Here is a 27,538-nt window from a genome sequence, read left to right on the forward strand (position 1 = left end):
TAGGGAATACAAGGCCACAATTGCCGGGTAATTTAGTCGTAAGTACCGGCTCTCCTCACATGACGAGGTGAGGATTACTAATTTATGTGTCATCAGGGTTGTCACCAAGCCAATTATCTGGGTGTCAGAAGCTGAGTTGATATCGGAAATACAGCAGGTTTATGGGGGAACTAAACCTGAACATCATCAACAATATAAACCTTGACACACACAATCACCAGTATGTGACAACAAATCAATCACGCTGCAGCTGGAAACACTTATTGGCAAGAAAAAGGAATCCTACGCTGCTGCTGCTAGAGTTTGAGTTAAACGAGGAAGTTATGACGAGAACGAGAGAAGAATGCAGGTCATGATAGGATGCTGTTAAAGCTGCGAGACGGGCACCATATATACTCTGACACCTTGGTTATTTAGCTTTATTGAGCTGCAGGTTTATACACCTCCTAGCATGATACCCTCCACTTTCACCTTCCAGCAGGGACATCTAGCATACCTCCCACTTTCAGCATACCTTCCAGCAGGGACATCTAGCATACCTCCCACTTTCAGCATACCTTCCAGCAGGGACATCTAGCATACCTCCCACTTTCAGCATACCTTCCAGCAGGGACATCTAGCATACCTCCCACTTTCAGCATACCTTCCAGCAGGGACATCTAGCATACCTCCCACTTTCAGCATACCTTCCAGCAGGGACATCTAGCATACCTCCCACTTTCAGCATACCTTCCAGCAGGGACATCTAGCATACCTCCCACTTTCAGCATACCTTTTAGCATACATACTTATCACTAACAGATCCTTTATGTTGGTTTGATGGGAAGGTTTCAGTCAATTGGAGGAAATTATGAGTTACATTAGAGCAAATTAAAGTATGACGTGGTTTGCCCACCTTTTGAGAGTATGCATTCGTGGAAAATGAGGACGCACCCTCATTCCCTTCCCCAGACCCATATTCATGGTGCTGGTCGTTCTTAGTGCCATCTTCAACTGTGGCCTTTAAACCTCCCAATATGGAGTACAAACCAAAGAAAAAACAAAGACGAAGGGGTGACAAAGCAAAGATAGAGGCGTGTACCAAGTTTCAATATATCGCTTATAAACGTGAGAATGGTGAGAGAGGAAAAACTTGACAAAGCAATAAAGATTACCGTACACCGCACCAGCACAAGCAGACGGCCATATCTCCTGTGATGTGACAAAAGTGACACACAATAAGACACGCTTAGCAACAAAACCAGCTAAACAGGGATAATTGCGGGGATACAATATAAAATACGTAGTCAGATTAAATGATACATTGACTCCAGATTATCATTAGTCACCGTCGTTATTGGTTCAGTGTTTTTGTAATGGAAGGAAAATAGTTGGTGTATAATTGAAGGAATATGGTATCCGTTCCTTTTCTTCTTCAGCGATGTTGTTGAGGGAAAATAGCATTATAGCATTCTTTTCTCTTCTTTTTCATTCGTCGGTTTGTCTTGAAAATTAATGTCTTTGCTCGACATCATTTAGAGAGGTTTTTGACGCACAATTATACAAAGATATGTGAAATATTAGCAGTCAGATTTGTTCATTATGACACTGATGGAGTGATGAAATGAAGATAGTCTGTGTTATATTGTAAACCACGTTTAGGGGTGAGGTCTTCTTCTAGAAAAGTCGAGAATAGTGGGAATTATCACTAATCTGGGATCTTTTCAACTCTTTCAACAGTTTTTATCTTTGTTCACCAATTACAGATGACTTGCTGAATTCGTATCTTGTGTTGTCCAAGATGGCATGAATTTGAAACATTTGCTTTCGAGTAAGTGGTATCACATTTTTAACAGAAAGAAATGTTTGATGATATCATAGTGCTAAAAACTCCCATTTTACCAAAATTTGAGGAATAAATGGACAAAATGAATAAACTATCAAGACTAAAGTTTGCTTAAATTTGTTCCCTACCCAGGTTAGAATAATAAATAATTAAGTTTGGCTTACTGCAGTTGGCTCCTAACATCAGCGCTATAGGAGTCGGGCGAGTAGCATATAGAAGCTCTCATAGCCATGTTGTAGTTCCAGAGTAGTTGCTACCCAAGATAGCAACTACTATCTATCTTCCAAGATAGCAACTCAATAAGAGTAGTGTTAACTCCCTGTTTCAGTGACAGAAGTGGAGATCTGGAGCGGGCTGTCAATCACAGTATATCACTGTAGAAGAGCTTGCAGACTTTCTCTCTTGAGGGAGGTTCGTCAATAAAAGGTTAAAAGTGAATACAGAAAACAAACGAATACCAGTACAAAATGTCTGGAATTAGCAGAAAAGTAGAAATGGTATTAATATACTATACGTCTGGAACTAGTATTATTAAAGTACAAATGCCAGCTAAAAGTTTAATGCGATAAGCATAATGAGAGGCCACATAGACCAATTTATAATGAAATGTCTGAGAGTTAGAACTTCCAGGTCTATAGAACAAAGGCAACAAATTTTAACAGGACAGTACTAATTGTGTATCATTGCAGCGGGGAAGAAGGGCTCTTAAAAGTGCTGCTGCTAAATTTGTATTATGAGGGTTGGCGGAGCTGGCATAATTTCATTGTCCCCAAGTTTCCCAAGTTTCCGAAAGCGATTATATATTTTTTAATGAAGTACTGTTGTTTATAACATGTTAATATATAAACATGTTGTTTATATATTAAAATGTAATAAACATGTTGTTTATAACAAAGGTGGAGGTAAACAGTACAGTTATTAATTATGTATGGTAATCCTTGCAAACACATAGCATGATTGCTTAATAAACCCCTGAAACGCATAAATGTCTCATTATTGGTTGTTTGAGAGGTCACTGGTCACTGGTTATATTTATGAATATATTCCTGTGCCTTTATAAGTAAACGTTCCACTTACTGGGCTAAATTGCGGGTTATAACCATGGTTCACTCTCAGGTCCTCATTAAACGATCAAATAGTTTACGTCACAGAATCAAAGTTACAGTTAAATTCAACTTCAGGCTGATTTCCGGAGGTTCAAACCGCAGCCAAGTTCGAGGTTAACGCGCTTAAACAAGGCAAACAAGCAAGATCGGCATCACACGCAGGAAACATTAATTGAGCAGCTAAAAATGAAATCTGCTATTTTGAATTTAATTTGTGTAACGAACTTTTTAATTTTCGGGATAATCTGCCGTATATTTATTGAGTGGGATGATTCTTTGCTCGCTAATTTTTATTAAATTAGCTTCAGATGTGGCGCTTCGCTTGGGATGGAAATGGAAATCATGTTCAGCTGATGCTATAAATATTGATTCAGCCATGATTGAAACATGATTCAAACATTACCACATGTAATTTGATCACCGTATATATATATATAAATAATTACCGACAAATAATGAATCTGTGGAAAATATCATCGGCTTACCATGTGAAGGGGAACTAAAACGTAATTTAACGAAATTGTAAAATTTTGTTCAACATTCATGTGGCCCTGCGCTTTTGAAACAGCTCCATGAATATATTTTAAAACGCAAACTCACAAAGTAAAACTGTAGATTTATAAACATATACTGCCTAACCTTAGGAGTTTCCTACTTCACATGAGTTTTCCAGGGTTTCCAGTTAATGTACGAGATTTTAGTACCCTGAAACTACTAAATTTCCAGCATCCAAGGTTCTTAAAACCATAAACCTTTCTATGATGGATCACATAAAACGTGATTTGAATAAAATAGAATTTCTGACAGGACAACTAGACAAGGGTCCAAAACAATTGAATAATGAGCGAAATCTGAGCAAATTAACAGCAGCTTATTAGAAGGACTGTCTACTCACTGGACACGATTAGTGTTCCCGCCAAATCTGGCAAGGGATGAGTTGGACACACTTTTAGCCATCCCTCTTCCTTAAGTCCCAAACAGCGTCACATAATCAACTCCTTTACTTTTATCCTTACTAAACGTATAAAACAAAACGAAGTCAAAGATACGAGTCAAAATGGAGAAAAAGTGTGAATTGGGAAGACATGGTAAGTCGGTAGAAAGTAGAAAGCTGCAAGTGTTAGGGAGAAAGATACGGCACTTTACTTGTTAAATGTTTGTAAACGTGATGTCAATATACGAAAATTAGTTTCCTGCAACTATCACAACAACTGTTAGGTAGCAACATGATTGTGTCTAGAAAGGAATATATTATATTCAGTTGCAACTTTGTAGAATTTGGGCTACAGATGGAGATTATTTTTGGTAACTGATAGGTAATACCAGTATAGTTGATAACTGATTTTATTGCCAAAACCTAAAATATTAAAAACTGCTAATCGATCTAATCTCCTGTTTTTCCCATAATGATTCAAAACGATCAACAGGAACTATTTAATGTACATATGCTGTGCTGCCTGCAAGCCAGACTGCCCCAATTTCCCAGAATTGCTGCTACATGTGCCACGTGATATAAGTTAAATAAGTAAATACAGTACATTAACCTGGTTCAACGTCAATTCATATGGCTTTGTAACTCGATGTTACCAACATAAGTTAAACGGTTGCACATAAATACGGCACCGTAAGAGGAGAACGGTGCAACAGACTTCACTATCATGTTAATGACGTGACTTTTAACTAGAAAAACTAAAATAACTATTTCACAATGCTATTTATGATTGCATGCATTCCCGGTCGACCTCAGATCAAAACGAAAGCAAAACTTGCAGCCGTAATCAGTAAGGTGTAAATATTAGAGGCTTATTTGCTGCCGAACACAAGTTGAGGTTTACACGAAATTAACGAACACAACCACCACAAGACCTAACACACAACTATAACACAACTGTAACACAACAACTGGATCAGCGGAGTAGACAGCCTCACAACAAGGCTAATCACAGCTCTGAGAAAGAGAGGGAGAGAGAGAGAGAGAGAGAGAGAGAGAGAGAGAGAGAGAGAGAGAGAGAGAGAGAGAGAGAGAGAGAGAGAGAGAGAGAGAGAGAGAGAGAGAGAGAGAGAGAGAGAGAGAGAGAGAGAGAGAGAGAGAGAGAGAGAGAGCGAGAGAGAGAGAGAGAGAGAGAGAGAGAGAGAGAGAGAGAGAGAGAGAGAGAGAGAGAGAGATAGAGAGAGAGAAAGAGAGAGAGAGAGAGAGAGAGAGAGAGAGAGAGAGAGAGAGAGAGAGAGAGAGAGAGAGAGAGAGAGAGAGAGAGAGAGAGAGAGAGAGAGAAAGGTTGTGATTACTAGGGCCCTGGTCATGACCCTGGTTTAGACGAGATAATCCGTAATCGTTAATCCTGGCGTGTTTAGTACACAACTTATTATGAAAGGTGGTTCTTAGACCATTAAACACACTGTATAGTACCCAAATGATCTCCTCTATTGTTTACAAAGGGGGGCTTCTCAGAGTAGGACCTTTGTCACATGTGTGTGTACAAAGTCTAGGGCGTCATTTACAAGGGGGAGACAAAGCTAAAGAAGAGTCATGTTAGAGATCCTGGGTAGTTCGAGGTTGGTATAGAGAGAGAAAGGTACTGCAGAATACCCATTACCCAGACGAAGAGCGAGAAAGATTTAGAGAAATCACAAGAGATGAGTAAGGAGAGATGGCGAGTTATAGAAGAGACGAGAAGAGCAGCAGAAGAGCAATAGAAGAGCAGTAGAAGAGCAGTAGAAGAGCAGTAGAAGCGACGAAAAGAGACGGGAAGAGCAGTAGAAGAGCAGTAGAAGAGCAGTAGACGAGCAGTAGAAGCGACGAAAAGAGACGGGAAGAGCAGTAGAAGAGAGGAGAGATGACAGTAGCACCTCGTTACAAACCGACCTGATGATGACCAACTTTGCTACACATCCTGTTATTTGTTACATAACAAAGGCAATCGGTAATATTGGTAATAATCTCGATCATCATTATCGTGAGGAGGGGATGATTATTCGAATAACAAGCATGAACTGGTGTGTGTCATGTAGCTCAATACAACTGTAACCAGACCGAGATAGTAAGATAGTATTATTTATATTCTCTTAACAAATGTGTGTAACAAACAACAAACGCTGGGTAGTCAAGGTAACAAGGCCACATAACATTTATTACACTATACAATATTAAAGTCATGATCATCATGATGTGATAGTACATTAAAGCTGAATTTAAACGGAACTTTGAGCTGCTTCCAAAAACCGTCCTTCTTCCAAGAATTTAGAATGCAATTCCTGGTGTAAAGAAATTGAATTACTGGCTGCTGTGGCGACAACGGTGGAAAATGGTGGAAAACGGTCCCACTAAATTTGACGCAAAGTGCGTTACATCAGTTTCACACAGAAGAATGTCACAGCGGGAAACTTATGAGCAATTGGTTTAAACTTCAAATAGAGTTGAGAGTTGCGAATATATGTACCTGTGCAGTAAGCGTCATAGCATCACTGAATTATTTTTACCCTGGAATGCTTACAGAAAAAAGTGTTGAGACTCGTTTGGGTTATTTTGGGCAACAAATATACTAATATATGCTCCAAAACGTTCTAGAGCCAAATTTCGGGCCGACTGTCGTCAAAATTACTCAACGCGCTAATTGCAGCGTCACTCAGTTATATGAGATATGGGAATATTAGCAAATCGAGAAGTTTCCCTTGCCATTTCCATATTTATCAATAGAATTGCGGCGTTTTACAAACCTGCACTGCGCGTTTCCCGGACTAGCCCCGGACAACTTTATTGGAGCGTAGTGGTCTTTAGTAGAATTGTTTTTGGATCGAGTGCTGCTGCCGCTGCAAGTGTTGCCGGAGACACCCATTGAAGTAACATTGCTTCCCGTTGGCATAACAACACAGAGTGCTGTATAAAAGTTCTTGTTACAAAGTGACTCAGTCTTGTGTCATGACACAGTAACTACTGGTATGCTAACAATAATGAAAATGTATTAGTTACGCAAGCAATACTTATACATACTACCAGAGGGAAAACTGAAAAGTAACGAAATTCTTAGAAAATCGATCGCATTGGACCCGAAAATTACAAGAACTACAATAAAGTCAAGAATTATGCCGTACGGAGAGGTGTGCTTTTCTTGATACATTGGAGCGATTATGGGATATGTGGAATGCGGTATATTGACTGACAAATATAATTTACGGAACGATCAGCGAATAGGTCTTGTAGATTTGTAAGTACGATGTATTATGTTGAACAAGTTATATTATATATATATTACTGTACCGGAACGCTAGTTAGATAAAAACTAATATTAAAAATGCTAATAATTATTGCTGCAGTTACGATCTATCACACAATAACACTATTAAGTTTTAAAGTTTAAAAGCGATTAATTCGTTTAAATCAGATAATATATTAAATTATACTCATTAATTAATATTTCTTCTCATTGCAAAATGCACACTAAATATATTTATAGACACAGAGTCCTTAACCGGGCGAATTCATTTCACGAATTTTCCGTCCCTTCTAATTCACAACCACCTTAGCAGACAAATCAACAGTTAAATGTACCAACTCTGACGAGACCCACAATCAAGCTATCAGTGTTTGATTACCGACAGAGCCCCAAACATCATTAGTCCTGCCTGAGTGGGGGATCATCCCGGGGTGATCAGTCTGTTGAACTTGATATGTAGCCTAGCTACTGATCACAGATATGATGTCACAAAGTGATGTGGTAATTAGAGGTTCTGTAACCTAGTTACTGATCACAGATATGATGTCACAAAGTGGTGTTGTAATTAGAGGTTCTGTACTAGTTATGATCAGATATGATGTCACAAAGTGGTGTGGTAATTAGAGGTTCTGTAACCTAGTTACTGATCACAGATATGATGTCACAAAGTGGTGTGGTAATTAGAGGTTCTGTAACCTAGTTACTGATCACAGATATGATGTCACAAAGTGGTGTGGTAATTAGAGGTTCTGTAACCTAGTACTGATCACAGATATGATGTCACAAAGTGGTGTGGTAATTAGAGGTTCTGTAACCTAGTTACTGATCACAGATATGATGTCACAAAGTGGTGTGGTATTTAGATGTTCTGGCCTAGGTATCGCCTCAATATGGATTCAGCCTAGTGTTTAGAGAACAGACATTGCACGCTATTACCCCAACTAGAACAGACTGGCAATTACCTCAACAAGACTTCTTACGACCTCTGTGCTGGCCTGATAGGGATGTACGATAGAAAGGTACACTCGTGAGATTCAATGGTACACTGGTAGGTACACTGAGTTAGAGTAGATACTTCAATTCGTCGGAGATGAGCACACGGTTAAATAAAACGAGACATGTACTTCATTGTACTTGAGAGGAAACTGTTCTTAACATTACAAATAAATACGCCGATGAAAAAACGCGAGAACAAGCTAACTTATACTTGATTATAACCTGCAAACTTAAATGGCTTTAATAAACATTTACAACTGCATCGCTATGTCATGGGAGCATGGGGCAAGTTTATTTCAGTCCTCAAGAAAAAAAAGAAAATGAACAATATAAGCTAAAAGTTACAAAACGTTTGAGCAGTTTGCCTCATTTGTTAAATTTTGAGCGTCACTCGAAATTTGGAGCTGTAGTTACCATTGCAATTATCATTTCGCCACTCGGAGCGAACTGAGACACCTTAGCTTTGGATTGTGCTTTCGTCACATAGGGATTCCTTTCTTTAAATTCAATTATATCCTCATTAAAGTAATAATGAACGAAATAAAATTGAAAGTGAAAACTAAATTCAAAATTGAATCTGCAAAATCATGCAACATAATTAATCGACATAAATACTACATTTAATCATTCTAATTGTTTTAATTTAGAAGATTATTAAATATTGAAGTGCTAGACATAGACTGAATAAAAAATAAAATCATTAAAATATTTAACTATTCTCAGAGACTCTAGACACAGTACATAACCCTTATTTTTGAAATCAGATCACCTTACCATTCACCTTCTAAACCCTATACTAAAAACAACGATAAGCAATCTACAGTGGTAGATAAAGCAAAATACTATAATTTCTAACCGGTCAAAACAAAAAGGAACGGGGGTTTGTGTTGACGTTTTGATGACAGGAAAACAAAGTTATGTGTATATAATTTTTATGGCATTATGAATAGCTTCAGTACAGTTGTGTAGTGAACAGGTACGGGCGTGATTGAGTGTTTTATGCAGAATCTTCTTCTCGCTTTAAGGCATAATTATACCACAAATTCTGGTGATGTCCATTGTCCTAGTTGATTGTTAGTGGCATTTAATTCATTTTAAGAATCCAAGTTGAACATCATTCAAGTACATTGAGTTTCTATTAGATTATATTTTATAACTGTTGTAACCTGTAGCTAGTCTAATATCATTGAGTTCACGACTCACGTTTGTGATTGATGCTTTCTTTTCCTGCTATTACATTGTACTTGTTATTGTGTTTTACTCCTATGGCTTAATTAATGAAAGCCGGAAAATACTTAATAGAATTTTCGGCATATACAGTAAACACATTATGAAATTCAGAAAACTTTTAAAAAGGAGCACTATAAGCATAAGATCAATAATTATTTAAAATACAAGAGTGTGGTACAGACAGATCCGCCTGATAAAAAATCGATTTACCGACATAACGAGCTTTCAAAGGATTTTTTACAGTAAAAAGTGGCCTTAAGACACGTGAAGAATTTTGGAAAAGTTAGCCAGTCATAAAAATGGGACTCAAAAATCCGTTGAAAGCTCGCTATGTCGGTAAATTGATTTTTTAGGCGGATCTGTCGGCACTAGTGAGAAAATTGGAAGATACTTGATCTGCATCGTGTTTTTCCTTGTCGGTAGGCTGGCGCTTACAAGTCAATCAGGTATCAGATGTATTTACAGGTGACCATAATAACAATATTCGTTGATTCGTGAAGCCTTCCGAGAATAACGTACAAAAGTTGAATTCAAGTTGTAAGCTATCCTGTTAAATTCCTATAACATTCCAATCAAAATTTGTCCAAAAGTATAAGGCAACAAATTACAAAATATCGATCCAAGAACTCAAGAGACACAAAAAAGAAAACAATTCACCAATAAAACAAAAAGGATTTCGTTTGTCAGGCTTCAGCACCTCAGCTGCAACATAATTACTCTGTCCTAATTGGTTATGTGATTAGCAATCAATTATGCGGTGACTTTATATAGATGGTCTTCAGACTTCAGTTTGATTGGGATTTGGGAATATATCTCTGTCAAAATGTATTTGTAAAATGAGATCTGCTTTTGGCACTCTTGTCAGAGGTTTCACGTGATGTAATTAAATTTTATCCCTCTTTATTATAATAATAATAGGCAAAAATTAATTATCCTGGAGGCTTAAATGCAATATGACACTAATTACTAATCGATATATATTATACGAAGTTAGAGGAACTTGGTAGGGCGATGATGACCAGGGTGATGATGACCAGCTATCATCATATTTCCCTCATGGGATCAAACATTTCACTCCTCCACATTTTACTGCTCGACATTTCATCCCTCCACATTTTTTCCGTTCACACCCTTTTGTAAAAAGGCAATAGTGAAAGGTTACGAATGGAGGTTTTTGCAGAAAAACGTGGATTTCGGAGATTGCAGTAGATGGGTCTGAGTATGTCGTGTTCCTTGCTTCCGTTCGTTACCATGCAACGAAAAAGCCGCGCGCGTGCGCGAGGATTGCTTGCGGAGATGTGATGTATAGATAGCCTTTGGTCGATGAATAAGCGGCACGAGTGTATTTTAATGCGCGAAACGTGGCATGCAAGGTATGTATTGATGTGTACACGAGTATAGTTTACTTTTGCTTAAAGTTTCTTGCATTTGAATTGAATTTCAAATGTTTCCCCTATTTAATGCATTATTTATCAGTATTATTATTATGAGGTGAGCTGATTGGAGCTTATACTTAAAGTTATAGTGAATGGAAATCTAGCGTCCGCCAAAACGAAACAACGGGCGCAATTCTTGTTAAAGGTTTTAAGGGTTTGGGCTGGTTCAGGAACTTGTGTTCAGGTAAGCGTTTATGGTTAGGATCTGGGTTAGGAAAACGTTATGACTCATGGTTTGTCGAAGGTGTAAAGAAAAGCTCAAAGTTTAGTATAGCGGGTGTTAAAACACCGTGCAGAGTTGATATTTCCCTCTTAATCATTTCACCTTGAAGAAAGGGAACAGCACCAGGGGAATCTAGTTGACGTCTATAACTGCCTAAGACAAAAGCAACCTCCTTAAGTTAATTAGCAAGGAGAATAAGAGTGAGGGCCCCACCCTCCTTACTTAAGATTGTGCTTCCTGTAAATTAGAAGGAAAAGAGTTGGGTCATCTTGCGAACAAAGACGCAATAACATCGAGAGGATAATATTATCACAATATGCATTCCCGCAAATTCTGTTGCTATAAAAAGTTGTTTGATAATCAACATCAGAGTTGAATAATTTTGCTTGAACTCGTAGTAACTTTGATTTAACTATTTAAGAAAATATTTGACCATCTGAGTCTGTGAAAAGGGCACGATTATAGATAGAGTTTCAGTTATGCAAAGATAACTTATACCATATACTATATAGTATATACTGTCTGAAAGATTCAGGTTCAGAAAGGAACACCATATAACTGATCTTATGTCTGGGTCAACCAATTCAGGGATAAATCAGAGAACAATGAATATTGATTTCATCAAGCGTAAAATATTTGAAATCATGTTGGATATTTGAGAGCTTGGATTACAACCACAGAGCTCAAAATCTGTTTTTAAGTAGCTACATCCACCTTTGATTAGGGTACCTTACTATTTTTAGTGTATGCTGATGATTCAATGTGACCACAATGGATAGTCACAGCATGACCGACCAAAAGCGAACATAAAATCTGCATTTTAGTAGATTTATAGTGCATCGATAAATTTGCAATATTTTAATACTAATATCGGTTAAATACTAAATATAGCCCGTAGAATAACGACTAGTTTATATCGTGATAATACTAATCACGGGTTAAATACCTACTAAATATAGCCTGTAGAATAACGACTGGTTTATAGTGTGATGTGGAGAGCGAATACCTGAATTTAATTCATGCTCAGATAATGGGCCGCACCTTTTAGCAGTGATATGGTACAAAGGTGCTGTACATTACAATTGGAAGAGTAAAGTTATGAGTATCCGCCAAACATTTATAGTTACAGTTGTATATATAGTTATAGTGAGTAGACTGATTGATGGTTTGATCGACCAAAGAGTCTGGATTATCTAAGTCCGCAATATTGAAACCATTAAATTTAATATAAGAAATAAGAGTGAGTTTACAAATTGTATAGATATACAATATACATGTATGATCAGGTTAAGAAAATCATTGTTGACAAAGGACATTAATGAAAACAAGGACGTGCGATTTATGCGAGCTACCCAATGACAAGACCAAGTAACAAAAGCATCAATTAAACAATTAACTTGGCGGTCATAGGAAGGGATGTCTCCATTATGAAGGATCAATCATAACGCATGTACGTTGTAAGATCGAAGATGTTTCGGTTTAATGTTTATCATACAGAGTGGACAAGGATTATTGCTCTGTTGAGCTGTCACGAGGCCCTTCTGCCTGTTTGGGGAACAGTTGAATTCTATAAAACTGCATGTGTCAACAATGCATTAATCTTGGGCCATAAAATAGTGCCCAGAGCGGAACTTAGACTTATTTTTACCAACATTTTACAAAACAAGATAAAGTAGGTACATCTCGATGCAGTAGCCAAGAAATGCTACAAATAAAATTAATGATCTTATGAACATTATACTCAGACACTTAAGCTGCGGAAATAGCCAAAAGATTGATTAAATATAATGAACATCAAATTCTCTGACTCAGATTCAATTAATAATATGAGAACTGGTAAAACCTTGAATAGTGCAGAAAGTGCATCCCTTCCTTAACATTTATCAATCTCGTTAGAGGAAGGACTCTAATGAACCCACTTGTACAGAGAAATATTTTAAAGGGTGGGTATGGTGGTTTATCTTTGTGTTCCATGTGAACAATAGTCAACACGAGAGATTCGCTGGATAATCACTCCAAAAACACCACTGTGGTCTGTGATGATTGATCCATTTTCTTGCATATTTTTGTGAAATTATCTCTGAATTTTTCTTCGATTAATATTAAGATTTTCGCTTTTATTAATTCACTCGGCAGCGCTGTCACGTTACTTGGAATTTACCGTATTGTAACACTAACCGAAAGAAACGATCTCACCTTAACCATAACCATTAACCAAATTGGATAATAAAGTAAATCAATAATAGGTTTAAGATGTTGCGTGAATATAAGTTTTTACGCGCCCTAAGCACTTGGTTGATGGTTTATGAATAACGAGTTGATACAAATACTGGGATTACAAGGCGTACAATAAAGGATGTTAAGAGGTCTGTAGAATAGTAGTGTAGTAGTAGACTGAACCAGCGACACAACGTTAAACATTCTCACGGACGTAGCACCTATAACGGTACGTTAACCGGTCCTAGCTGAACAGCACAAACCCCCGAGTGGGACAGTGAACTGGACACGAGGGTGAAGGACACGAGGGTGGACGACACGAGGGTGGATGACACGAGGGTGGACGACACAAGAGCGGGGGACGCAAGGGTGGATGACACGAGGGCGGAGGACACAAGGGCGGCACTTTCCTAAAAGGGTGGACACGAGGGAGGATCACATGATACTCACTTTAACAATGTTATTGTGCCAGTAAAGTCTTTTCAAATGTAACCGAATTGCCGAATATGGCAATATTTTAAAAGGTATTAATTTATGTGTATAAAAGTAGATGGACTCTTATAAACAAAAGCTAAAATCAAATTGTTTAAGCTGATTACTAGGTACTTTATATTATTCTATTATTATTATAGTAGGTACAGAGAGGATATGTGGAGATATACGTGTGATATTTGCCACACGAAAACATCCTTCAATCGGAAACAGGGTAGTGAAGAATCGACAACTTGGAAATAAGGCTGAATGTCCCCAAAAAACATCACAGAAGTGCTCAGCCCCTGGATGCAAGACTTGCCCGGTATTGTTCGATCTTGACTCTAAGATCATGGTCAACGGCATGGAGCTTAATCTAGACGAATCCCTCACGTGCAAAGATAAGCACATTATTTACGTTGCACAATGCCAGCAGTGTAGGCCTATTGAGGGATCTGAGGACACTTACTTTGGGCAGACGTTGACTCCATTCCACATTAGGCTCAATGGGCACCGGAACAAGTTCAGCATTGACGACCGTGCCCTCTACGAGCACTCAGCCTTATCAATGCATTGTTACGATGTACACAAGGACACTTTCAGTTTTGACTGTTTCAAATTCGGGATTGTGAAAAAGACTAAACCTTCCCTATTAGATAGGGAAGAGGCTAGATTTTGTGCAAAGTTTAGAACTAATGTTTGGGGTTTAAATAGGATGGAAATTAAAAGGTAGTTTTTTTGTGGTTTTTACCAATATCTGTAATTAATTAATTTTAACAATTGTGCCAATTTTGCGTCATTTTTCTTTATAAATTTTATCTACCACGCTATCAGTGAAACAATTTTATCGTATTCCAATTTCTGATCGACTTTCATGATATTCTCTAATCATGACCTTTTTATAAATTTTTGAATCTCTTTGACTGAGTATTATGATTGATTTTATCTGACTAATTTATTTCTTTTTTGTAGGCTCTAGCGATGTAATAAACGAAGTTTCCAAGCCAAATTTGTGTGTTTCCCTTCGTGTCCAAAATCAATCATTTTAAGGTACAGATAGATCTCGACACAACGAGGTTTCAGAGGATTTTTAAGATTTTAGAGTCCCATTAGGAATCCTATATATTATGGCTGAACAACTTTTCCCCGTGTCTTAAGGCCACCTTTTGCCATTTTACCACCTTTCTTGTTTGTCAAATATCTTCAGTTGTGAACATAGTTATTATGCATAATATGCACATTCTACGTCATCATGTTTGGTTTGGATAACATATACTAGTTTTGTTTTCTAACTGCAAAATATTGAATATTGATCGATACCAAATATTTTAGCTATTCCGACCAGAGCGCTGGAAATCTTAATCCTCAAAATCTCTGGTTAGTACATAAACATTTCAATGATCCGATTGCGCTTTAACAGATCACGGCTTTAAGTGAATAAAATGATGATCATAACCCAATGTCTTTTCACTTATTTACTAAAAATAGTTGATGAACAAGAAAGGTGGTAAAAAGTGTCTACAAAACACGTGGAAAATTTAGGAAAAGTTGGTCAGTCATGTCAAAAATCCTTTGAAAGCTCGTTGTATCGGTAAATTGTTTTTTCAAACGGATCTTTCTGCACTATAATTAAAGAATTCATAATAGACAGATGCAGATGTCAGTGCAGTTGATCATAAGATACACTTGAGTCTAAAGTACGTACCCAAGTACGTATTTGGATACGTACTTGGGTACGTATCAAAAAATGATCATAAATTCATCACTAAACGGTTCATGTTCCGAATCGGAATCATTCCTTAATACATACTACATAGTACATACTACATAGTACATACTACATAGTACACTACATAGTACTGAGTACACTACATAGTACACTACATAGTACACTACATAGTACTAAGTACACTACATAGTACACTACATAGTACACTACATAATACACTAGATAGTACACTAGATAGTACACCACATAGTACACTAAATAGTACACTACATAATACACTAGATAGTACACTACATAGTACACTACATAGTACACTAGATAGTGCACTACATAGTACACTACATAGTACACTAGATAGTACACTACATAGTACACTACATAGTACACTACATAGTACACTACATAGTACACTACATAGTACTAAGTACACTACATAGTACACTATATAGTACACTAGATAGTACACTATATAATACACTACATAGTACATACTACATAGTACATACTGCAGAACCTAGTCCTCAATAAACAGTACGTACTCTCAAGGTACTATACTGAGGTGCGCACTCATTACTCCAGTATGTGCCACTAATTTGTGGTTTGAGGTATAATAACTTCAATGGTATCCTTCTAAAGTTCAGCTTTAAGTTCTAATCTCTCACTCCTAATGGTACACTGGTATCTTTCCTACCCCACATTAAAAACAATTAATCCCACGCGATCGCTATATTTTAAACTTTAAATCACGCTCATGATGATTGATGTAGAACCACGACAAAAGCTGATGACGCTAAATGCTTTACACCGTCATGTACATGCCGGTTTCATACAATTCTTCTCGGAAACTGGATATCTTGTATTTGTGGTGTCTAATTAATTGCATTCTATATCATAATGCGCTTGTACGCGATTAAGAACACTTGGAGTGTGAAATTAATAATGTTATCACACTCCAAGCAGTGATGTAACTGCTTAATCTTCAATTTTTTTAAATAGTTCGTTTGAAAATATCGTTCATAGATTTGATCGATATTCAATCTTCATAAAATTCTAGTTCTAATGCCTGTTACAAGATACTACAGTATAACAATGACAATTATGAGGTACTAAAGTACCTCTTTGATGACCTCAATTAGTCAGAACAACAATAAAGAATAAAGTAGTAAAAATACATAGTATAACAGAAGACAGTATCAAAACTGAGATACATAACGTAAAACAAACTTAAATAATACATTGAAAGGAAATTAGCCTTCATCAAAGTCTAAATGGAACGAGTCTGTCACAAAGTGAGATTGTGCGTGAGACTTTCACAATTTTAACTTCATGTTTGTTGAGGACAATTTTCTAATATTGCATTTGTCCAAACCGACTGATATCTTGGACTGTATTCAAAACTGTCAAGACATAAGTTTATCAGGATTCGGCTAGACACCAAACCAATTATTGTGTGATCGGAACGTGGGACTACGGAGCCATGGTTCTAAGCTGAGGTTTGAGTATAGACTCGACTTAAATGTTAACGCCTTAGTAAGGAAAGTCGAGTTAGAAAGGACGGAGTCTGGACCCCAAAATCTTCACCATGTAGTTTGGTTTTCTAAATTTGCCTGATGTTTAATGTTTACCTCCTTCTCTCTTTTGCTATCCCCTTAATCATCATGAAGCCGCAACCCCTTTTCTTAATTTTTCTTTTTCTCTAGTTAGCTTAATAATTTACTGCTATTATCATAGCTTAAAACCCATGGTAGCCTGGTCAGTCCAAGCGAAAAAGTGCGAACAGCAAAGTTAACGGAATGCCAACCACAATGTATCCACTGGATACTTGAGATGATTCTCAAAAAATGAACAGTAACTGCCAGTTTTCCACACGGCACACTTTCCCGAAATCTACTCAGACTGTTGAAAAATGAAATATGTTATAAATGTAGACAAATAAAAAATGTAAAATCAGCACTAATATCCGGGATTCCGGATTGTACTCACCCTGTCGGACGCATTAGGTTACCGCGCGACATACCGTCATCCGATTCCTCCTTCTGAAACAGGTTTCTAGGTCAATTATCAGAACATTGGGAAATTTTAAAACCATTTCAAGTATGGTTATATACTAAAACTGAGAAATTATAGTTGTTAAAGCTCTGTACCTTATCAGATTTTATTTGGATGAAAATTTCGTGAACGGATATAATTCTGGATGGAAATAATTCTGGGCGCAAGGGAGGATCCTAGAAAGTTTCGAAAGAATGAATGTTTTTATGAACGTAGATCGTAGGACGTAGCTGAAACTTCGAAGAGACATTGATTCCAATCCATTAAAAGAGCTGAATAGGTCCGATAAGATAGGTAGTTAATTAAGGGGACATACACCAAAACCTTTTTTGCCGGGACCCGGGATTTGACTTCATATTATGAAAGTATAGATTACAACTGTAAGATTTGAGGCATTGAAAAAATTTTTTGAGAGTACGCACATTCGAAAAAAAAATTATTTTCTTTTTCGAAAGTTTTGGAAATTTTGAGAAGTCTGTCACTGTAATACCGATATTTCAGTCATTTTAAACGTTGTTTGGCTGATTTTTTAACTGAACATTATTTACAATCCGTACAAGAAGCCCTTCAAAGGATTTTATAATTAAAGAATAGATGACGAAGTTACAGACCAAACAAGGTCGAGAGAAGCAGAATTGAAATTTTTGTAAAAATCAAAGTTGTATATTTTACCATTCACCCAGGTCATAAGATATCGCTTCACAAATTCTTGTGAGTGTAGCTGATGATCATATCCAACATTTTGGAACAGGATTTCTCTCAATTTTGAGTTTTAAGGTATGAAATGTGGCCTCAAACGACTTAGTAAAATTCATCGTAAAAAAGGGCCAAACATGGCAGATTTAAGGCTTAAAATGCCTATAACTCAAAAAGCATCAATTTTTTGAAATAATTTATACAGAATCGTAATCAGCTTGAGAAGACGAATCTTTTAGTACCAAATAGGTTATTTTAGAAGACAAATTGTCTTAAATAATTTTCTAGCTTGAACACAAGGGTCCCCCCTTGTATAAATTTTTTACAAATTGTACACATTTTTTTACAAATTTTGTGTCTTAAACTATTATAAATTTGGTACTAAAAGATTCGTCTTCTCAAGCTGATTACGATTCTGTATAAATTATTTCAAAAAAATTGATGCTTTTTGAGTTATAGGCATTTTAAGCCTTAAATCTGCCATGTTTGGCCCTTTTTTACGATGAATTTTACTAAGTCGTTTGAGGCCACATTTCATACCTTAAAACTCAAAATTGAGAGAAATCCTGTTCCAAAATGTTGAATATGATCATCAGCTACACTCACAAGAATTTGTGAAGCGATATCTTATGACCTGGGTGAATGGTAAAATATACAACTTGATTTTTACAAAAATTTCAATTCTGCTCCTATCGACCTTGTTTGGTCTGTAACTTCGTCATCTATTCTTTAATTATAAAATCCTTTGAAGGGCTTCTTGTACGGATTGTAAATAATGTTCAGTTAAAAAATCAGCCAAACAACGTTTAAAATGACTGAAATATCGGTATTACAGTGACAGACTTCTCAAAATTTCCAAAACTTTCGAAAAAGAAAATAATTTTTTTTTCGAATGTGCGTACTCTCAAAAAAAAATTTTCAATGCCTCAAATCTTACAGTTGTAATCTTTACTTTCATAATATGAAGTCAAATCCCGGGTCCCGGCAAAAAAGGTTTTGGTGTATGTCCCCTTAAAGCTGTCTTGGTTTGTTAATTTTTCATGATCGATCTTTGGTTATGTCGACTTAAACAACAACCATTCAATTTGCCTCATAATTATTTAATTGGACAATTCAGGATATTAATCTATTTCTTAAACAGAATCTGCATGAAAATGAAGTACTGGAAGATCATGTTTCCCGGATTAGCATTTAGCAGAGCATTTGTCTTATGACTTTCTGCACCTACTGTTCTTACTGAGGGAGATCACAAAAACATATGACAAACGATGTGCAAAGCTTGTTGAGATTTACCATAACAATTTAACAAAACCATATGCACCGTTTTTTGGGAGTAGTCGATATTATGTATATTAAACTTTTTGCTGGTATTTTGTGTTAGGAGAATGGAGATCTGCTTATGCTTGGGTTAAGGGATGGTTGTTATGGGTTAAGGGATGGTTGCTATGGGTAAAGGGGTGGTTGCTTAATGTCTAGTCAAGTTTACCTGGACCAATAACCTCAAACTCATAGCTAAGTAAAACGTCCATTTTTTAGCGAATTCTTCAATAAGATAGCCTTCGATAAAGGCGCGAGGGCTGCCACATTTTTCATGCACGGATGGTTTTAACAATTCGACCAATGGCAATGGTTTTTGAGTTTAAGTTGACAAAACGTGAAATCCCAAAGGCTCGTAAGCTCGAAGTACAAGCATAATACTTCTGGAGCCGCCCTAAAAAATAGGGTTTTAAACATTGGTTTCGTTGACAACCGAGGTAGTGAATAAGCTAGAAAATTGAGAGGGCAGAGAGTGTCTGTTCAGAAAGTCAAGTTAATATGAATCAGAAAATAATGGTTATATCTGTCTGTTATTTATCTTTCAGTTCATTTTATAAGTTGAATTTATGATCATACGGCCATGCTCGATTTTGGTTGATGATAATTTATGATAAACATAGAAAATCCGGTGAATGTATAGCAAATTGTATGCATCATGTACTTATGTACTTATGTAGATTATGGTATTCACTTGGTCCAGCCTCTAAATATTCACCTTAAAGACCTAAACGACCAATCTAGAGATTGTGATCATTATAAGTAGCAATATGAAATACAAAATATCGCTCACACTCTCCTTTATCAAATTTAACTGTGAAGCAAGCGAGATTCAAGCAAAGGTACACTAAATATAACGATTATAAGGTGGAAATAGTGCTAAATATCCACACCCATCACAATTGTACAAAATCTTGAATTTGAAATAATTACACTCGCAGGCTCCCTACTCGCGTAAAGTTTGCTTGGGGATCATTACCCCTAACCGTTGCACGTGCACTGGCTGGCTGCCAATAGCAACCCCTCTCTCAACTACACGTGACAGGCAACCACCAGTCTAAACAAGCACACGTGGCACGTGACTGCAGGACTGATGAATGGTATTGTTCTCTAAGACCTATTAGACACATGTAACGGTGCGGGATCCCAGCCATTAGAGGCACACCAGGGTTAATCCACCCATGAGTGGTCGGTGAACAGTTGAACACAAAACACCACTCCCACCTGTTGTCAACCCGCATGCCATTTCCTGGAGGGATATCAACGAGGGTGGTACTGAAGATACTAAACCGGCTGTGCGGGATACTAATTTAGTGGAAGTAGTAGGTTAGCAGAGGGATCGTCTCTCTGATCCAGCTTTCTTCCGGCCTAGGTACGATCATTAAAGATCAAACATGCATTATACAGAAGGTAGAGTAGTAGCTTGCTGTTATACAGAGAGAGAGAGAGAGAGAGAGAGAGAGAGAGAGAGAGAGAGAGAGAGAGAGAGAGAGAGAGAGAGAGAGAGAGAGAGAGAGAGAGAGAGAGAGAGAGAGAGAGAGAGAGAGAGAGAGAGAGAGAGAGAGAGAGAGAGAGAGAGAGAGAGAGAGAGAGAGAGAGAGAGAGAGAGAGCGCCACCACAACCCTTTATCCACATGTGAGTGAGCTCAGTAGAACAGGGTGAGAGGGTATAGGAAGATCTCTTTGAGGAAGGAATAATATGCGACCAAAAGTGTAAAACCGAATATCTTCATAGATTATAGCAGACTTTTTGTCAGTATTTGTAACAAAGACTGCAGAAAATTTTCTATTTCGGATTCTATAAAAAGAAGCCATTTAATTAATTTATTAGCTTATTAGGGTTTTAAGATGGGGCAAAATTTGTACGATCAAGGAAATTATAAAAAAGGGCTCAAACCTTTGAAAATGATTCATGTTCTTCAATCCTACAAACTGGAGGCATCCTGCAATTACGACCCGCGTATTCAGTACAAAATTTCAAACTATGTAGAAGACTATACGCAAGTTCACAACATCAGAATTAACACATATAAAAATGGAACAGTAAGAATATTGACTGGTTAACATTACCATTAAACAGGTACAAGGAAGCTCTGGCAAAAAGGTCCAGATATAAATGACAATGACACGTGCAATTAGCAGTTAGCACAATCCGGTATTACTACCAAGACGATAACGCGTAATAACCGTTAGTTCAGATGAGTATGTGCCTCTGGATCCACTTAAATCTTAACACAGTATTTCCGTGCGAGTTATTATATACATGTGTAATGTGTATGGTGTATCCAACAGGGAAAATGCAACTTCAATAGCTTTCATGTACCTATGCTGAAACTTGCATTCCTGGCGCGTCACAGCTGTCTGTGTATCATTGATTAGCGTGGTGATCTAAGAGATACGTTTGTAAAATTTGATTAAGTAAAACAAACAGCTATCTGTTCAAAATCAAACCGCAGACTGGCGCTGGCTGGCAGAAAAACGAGAGAAAAACATCAATAATTGAGTCAATCAACATACATCAATATACAGACTCTTGGCTACAAAGATTTTCCACCTGCGTCTCAGTGTTGACAAGCCGCAGTACTTGTTCGTTAACAAAGTCAAGTGAAATATATAGAGGGTGAAAACAAGCATGGTCATTAAGGGCCACAAATTCTGACAGCTACTGTTACGCATCTACTGTTAGACATCTAGGCCCTTGGTTGGTTTATCTGATGGACTGTTTTTACTAAGAAACAAGCCTGAACCTCTAGCTGCAACACAGTCAAAGTTGAAATATGTAATTGTTGAAAATACCGGAGCTAATAACTTACTTGCAGTAGTTGTCGTCAATTGGCTAGGTGCCAATCACCAAAACATTAACGTTAACGTCCCTAATGGGATTCAGGACAGTTTCTTATTGGCGATAATTTTCATTGGATATCATCTTTCATCGCTCTTAAATCGAACTATTCGGGAATAACACATTATAAAAGTATTCTTATTGCACAACCCTCCAAACCTGCAAAACTCAAAAGTGGCATCTTAATTCTTAAAATCTTAACGACATCGATAGAAATTTAGATTTGATTATGACTGTAATTACTTATTAATCATTGATGATTTGATTTCTGCAAAATGCTTAACTACTATCACGATGAACGTTAACTTGCGGTACAAATTTAACTCATGGAACGTTGAGTTGGGACACGTCAGTTTGACTTGTTACTTACAAATTTGGGCAGTATTATCTAAATTTAAAAAGTTAAAAACTAATTATTTTAAAACAATTCAACTTTAGTGGCCGAGGATAATTTGTCCAAATTGCAAGGTATATGATAAAGTGGCATCTAATTATCAGGTCATCAAAAGATAAGGAGGCAAATGAGTTGTTATATCTTTATATCCAAGATTTTAACTAAAATGTACGGTAAAACGTAGACCTGAACATGTTTTATTAAAGATGTCAAACGAATGTACTGAAATACTCGCCAAAATAGAAAATGTTTTAAACTGTCCAGTGCGATGTGTTTTCACTTTTCTTAAAATCCTGACAGAATATCCGGAGACTAAAGTGCGAGGCTCAAGTGCGAGACTCAAGTGCGAGGCACTTATATTAACATAAACGAGGTGCTGTGTCTTTCCGGCTTGCTTGTAAAAATTGAGAGTCTACACAACAACTAGACTTGTTTTGAGTTAAACGATCATTCCCAAATACATCCTGACCAGGAACAAAAGGATTTCGCGGCATGTACGAAATCGCGAAATTTCCCATTCTCCGCGACAAATTTTATGTATAGTTTAATGTATAGCATGTTAAATTTCGCGGTACCGCGATTTTTGGCCAAAATAATCGCGAAATCCTTTTGTCCCTGATCCTGACTATTTATCAAAACTCTCATCCTTGGAAGATGTCTCGCCCCAGAACCCAGAAAACGTTTTTCCTACGACCTATGCTGATATGAATTTTAGTCATTGAAAAAAATATGGAAGTAATTCAATTAAGTGTTCAACCTTCTTACGCAAAAGTTCGCTTGCACCATTTTTGATCGTATTAATATTATCTATATGAAACAAAACTAGAGAACTCTGATCAGACAAAATAAAAGTAAACGTGACAATTTTATTAGTCACTCTCATTTTAACAAGATAGTGAAAGTGCAATGGATATGTGACAGGCTTCGTTTTAAAGTCTTAAAGTTAATGTTTTGCCACTTACAAGCCTTCGCTGTCACAGATAGCGGCAGTTCAATAAATTTGTCATTTAAGTCTTACGTACATTGGGCCCCCTACATTATATTTATATAATGAATGAGTCATCAACTTTATAATGGGTAATTATTACAAATAAAATAAATGAAATAGCTAAAAATCATACCACGCTGGACCTCCTCCGGTCGAACTCAAAGGTGGGCACATCAAACTCAATAAACCGAGGACACTGACTAGTCCTCCTCTGGTTGGCGTTCCTGTTAGTGCTCATGCTTTGCATGGAGACTGTAGAGCACCGCCTGGAGCCCGGGGGTACCTCAGCAAGGTTGAATACCGTACTCAACCTAGCAGTTGCCATCATGTACCTTCAAAGAGAGGGGGTTAGTGGGATGCAATAATCGAAAGGATGGAGAGCAAATATCATCTTTATATTCCTTATAATATGCGATTTGTAATGTCTGTACCCGCACAGAGTGTTTTTTGATTGAATTGACTCTTGTCGAGATTTGGTAAAACCCATGTAGTCGCTGATCCAATGTAAACATGGAGGGCCCAATTTAATCTGAAATAACGCTATAAAAGTTAAAACATAGCGCATGTATTTCAATGTGGCATGGCAAAACTTTAGGACAGTTTAAGAATCTAGAAATTAAACCCTAAGAACATATTGAAACAAAATGTGAACTATAGCATAGATCTTAACTAATAACCGATATAATTGTATATTTTGATAAATTGTATATCATGCTAACACTTAGAAAATAATAAGAATAACACTAAATTACAGATAAAAAATGTCGTTTTAAATGCATACACCAAATAGTTGATGAAAATATAGGATCGTTTATTTTGTATCCGTATATCAAATAGTTAATGAAACTTGGATCGTTTATTTTATAGACATGAGTAACATGGTAGGTGGCAGTCACTGGCACGCACCACACCTCCCGACAGACACAGATCATTTGGAAAAAGACATTTTGAATTCTGGAACTGTAATTAATGAATAAAAATTTTCCATAATAATTGAGCGGGCTCCCCAAATTGAACTGTTGACTATGTTTTAATGGTATTCATGGGATTTATCCTTGGTTCTTAAAGTTTAAGCAACTATATCATTAGCTCATTAGGAAATAAACAGATATAGCAGTACTTCCAAGAATACCAACAATTTGGGGCACTCTTATTCTATTCTAAGATTCAGATAAGTCTGCCTTAGCACAGAGAATATATAAAACACAAAATTATCAACCAACCGAATTACATTATATTACGATGAACACCAGGCCTTTACAAGTTGTTAACAAGTAGTTAACAAGTAGTTAAGGGGTTAAGGGGTGCGATTATAACGCAATTTAAGACACAGATTGTATCAAGTATAAACATAGGGTGTTGGTACAGGCCATAACTATTAGACGTTTAGCTTATAAGGGTCAAGTGACTTCCTCTAATATAAAGTGGTCGCTATGGGAGCGTAATGGAATTAAAAAGGGGTTTATTCTGTCCATTTTGTTTCAGTGCAGCTACCCGAGGGTTGCCATCGCGTCTAGTAAACTCATTCGATTTTTACTGTGCCGTGAATGCGACCCTGTTCCTTAAATATAGTTTATGAATCTCCTTTCAATCTTATGAATGAAACACCATCTTAGCTTAAATCAAGAACACGTTTCTCACGTACTGAAGTTTATATTTATAACCGTGGCGATTGGAGAACACTACTCGAACTTTTGAGATAAAGTAGCTCAAAGAAAAAAAAATATTAAGCAAAAATATTGGTAGTGATCAAATTAGTCCTTAGCCCTCGGGAAAAGGTTTTGGGGCTGAAACCGGCACATCATCAAAAATCAAGCCATGATCTAGCGGCCACAGAAATTTAATATATTTACGATATATACTGTATTATTATATAACTAGTGTAACCCGGCCTTCGGCCGGGATTTCACTGCCGCAGTTAAAAAGGGTAGGAGTAATTACCCGCTGAGTCAAAACCCGCATTAGGTGACCCAATAGTATCTTAAACAATAATCTCATAATCAGTTCTTTCTTGTGGATAATTAAGTCATTATTAGCCATTAAGCACCACATTCCATGATCGTAAGGTCTGAACACCGACTATTACAACTCATCACTCCCTTCTTGAACCGCTTTCCATTTTTAACAGACCCCCTCCCCTAATAAGCTTATGGTATAACATTACAGCGAATCTTCCCGGGCTAACCCAATTATGACGCTACTTATGCAGCTACATAATATAGTAATGAGAGAGAGCGAGCCCCGTAACTCTTGCCGTTCTGCTCAAGCCATTTTATGTAACATTTGTGGTACAAAACCATCAATTAAACCACTTACCACCTGCCGATTTTTTTAAATTTACCATTTGACTTCCTCATAGTTTTGTCGGCGCTATACCGAAAAAACCGGCCACGTAACTCCTACCGTTTTTTTTATTAAGCCGGTCGGAAATTACACACAGACGAACAGAAAACACACATTCTGGGATTATTAAGTTGATGGTCAGCAGAGAAACGACCGGAGCACCATCAATTTATTAAGATGATATAAGGCATAGGAGGGTGTATAAGATTCTTAGGAGAGGATAACATGTGAGGAAACCTCAACTACAAGTAAGAAACCTCGACTAGTAACCGACTGAAGTGGTCTAGGGATCATTAGCACTTAGCAGCAATATTTTGTCTCCAAAAGTTTTAAGTTGCAGACGCTCGCTTTTATCACATACCATGAACCGCAGAATCAACCACAAAATTCTTTAAACGAAGCTAATCGGAACAAGGACATTGTTCTAGCACTCTAACTCAATAGTTGGAAGTCTCGCTAAAACGACAAACTGGACTCTGGAGATCTTCCAGATTTGCCAAATAAACAGACAGGATTGAAACTTTTAAACTCTTAAACGCAATAAAACATGCCGAAAGTTGTCTATTTGATCGTTGTTTGGGAGCATTTAGATTTTAGATGGCTATAAAATGAAGATTTATAGAATCTTAGCATAAATTATCATTTTAGTGGAACTATGTAAAAGGGGATCGTTGCTAGCGTTAAAACTGTTTTAACCCTGCCATAGTCAGTTGAAAGTCTGATAGCATATGTTCCGTTTGATTTGACCAAACTAATGCCTTTCATTGCTTTATAATTTTGGATACGGTTGTTAACTTCTGCATTCCATTAGGAACGGTCTCAATAACTCAATCCAGAGACTTGTTAAATGCGCGCTCTGAATTACAGTGAACACGCATCACGTCTGAACATTTGAGTACGCCTCTGCAGCCTCGGAATGCATTGAATACGTATCGCGTATTTGTACAGTGAATACGTATTTTTGAGTACTGGAGTACGACTCTGTAGCTTCGGAATGCAGTGAATACGTATCACATATTTGTACAGTGAATACGTATTTTTGAGTACTGGAGTACGACTCTGCAGTAGCCTCGGAATGCAGTGAATACGTATCACGTATTTGTACAGTGAATACGTATTTATGAATAATGGAGTACGACTCTGCAGTAGCCTCGGAATACAGTGAATACGTATCACGTGTTTGTACAGTGTATTTTTTGAGTACTGGAGTACGACTCTGCAGTAGCCTCGGAATGCAGTGAATACGTATCACGTATTTGTACAGTGAATACGTATTTTTGAGTACTGGAGTACGACTCTGTAGCCTCGGAATGCAGTGAATACGTATCACGTATTTGTACAGTGAATACGTATTTTTGAGTACTGGAGTACGACTCTGCAGTAGCCTCGGAATGCAGTGAATACGTATCACGTATTTGTACAGTGAATACGTATTTATGAGTAATGGAGTACGACTCTGCAGTAGCCT

The 27,538-nt window shown here is 37.1% G+C and overlaps 1 protein-coding gene across 6 annotated transcripts in view; it reads right to left on the bottom strand.

Moving 5' to 3' along the window:
- Positions 1-23,900, bottom strand: part of LOC134819229 (potassium voltage-gated channel subfamily A member 2-like) — a 36,049-nt gene extending 12,149 nt beyond the window's left edge. Inside the window, exons 1-2 of one of the 6 annotated variants that reach the window (XM_063829048.1) lie at positions 23,861-23,900; positions 17,428-17,480 (exon numbers count right to left, since the gene is read on the bottom strand). In XM_063829048.1, coding sequence (XP_063685118.1) covers positions 17,428-17,459 — 32 coding nt within the window. In that variant the 5' untranslated portion in view covers positions 17,460-17,480; positions 23,861-23,900. Of the gene's footprint in view, positions 1-895; positions 1,147-1,989; positions 2,221-3,826; positions 3,951-6,645; positions 6,796-17,427; positions 17,481-21,400; positions 21,450-23,860 lie in introns of those variants that run through there. The other 5 variants (XM_063829044.1, XM_063829042.1, XM_063829047.1 and 2 more) reach the window with 5 other exon arrangements.
- Positions 23,901-27,538: the final 3,638 nt, after the last annotated feature.

The sequence above is a fragment of the Bolinopsis microptera genome, chromosome 8, assembly GCF_026151205.1.
Source record: "Bolinopsis microptera isolate Bmic1 chromosome 8, MBARI_Bmic_1.0, whole genome shotgun sequence".
Classification (NCBI taxonomy): Eukaryota; Metazoa; Ctenophora; class Tentaculata; order Lobata; family Bolinopsidae; genus Bolinopsis; species Bolinopsis microptera.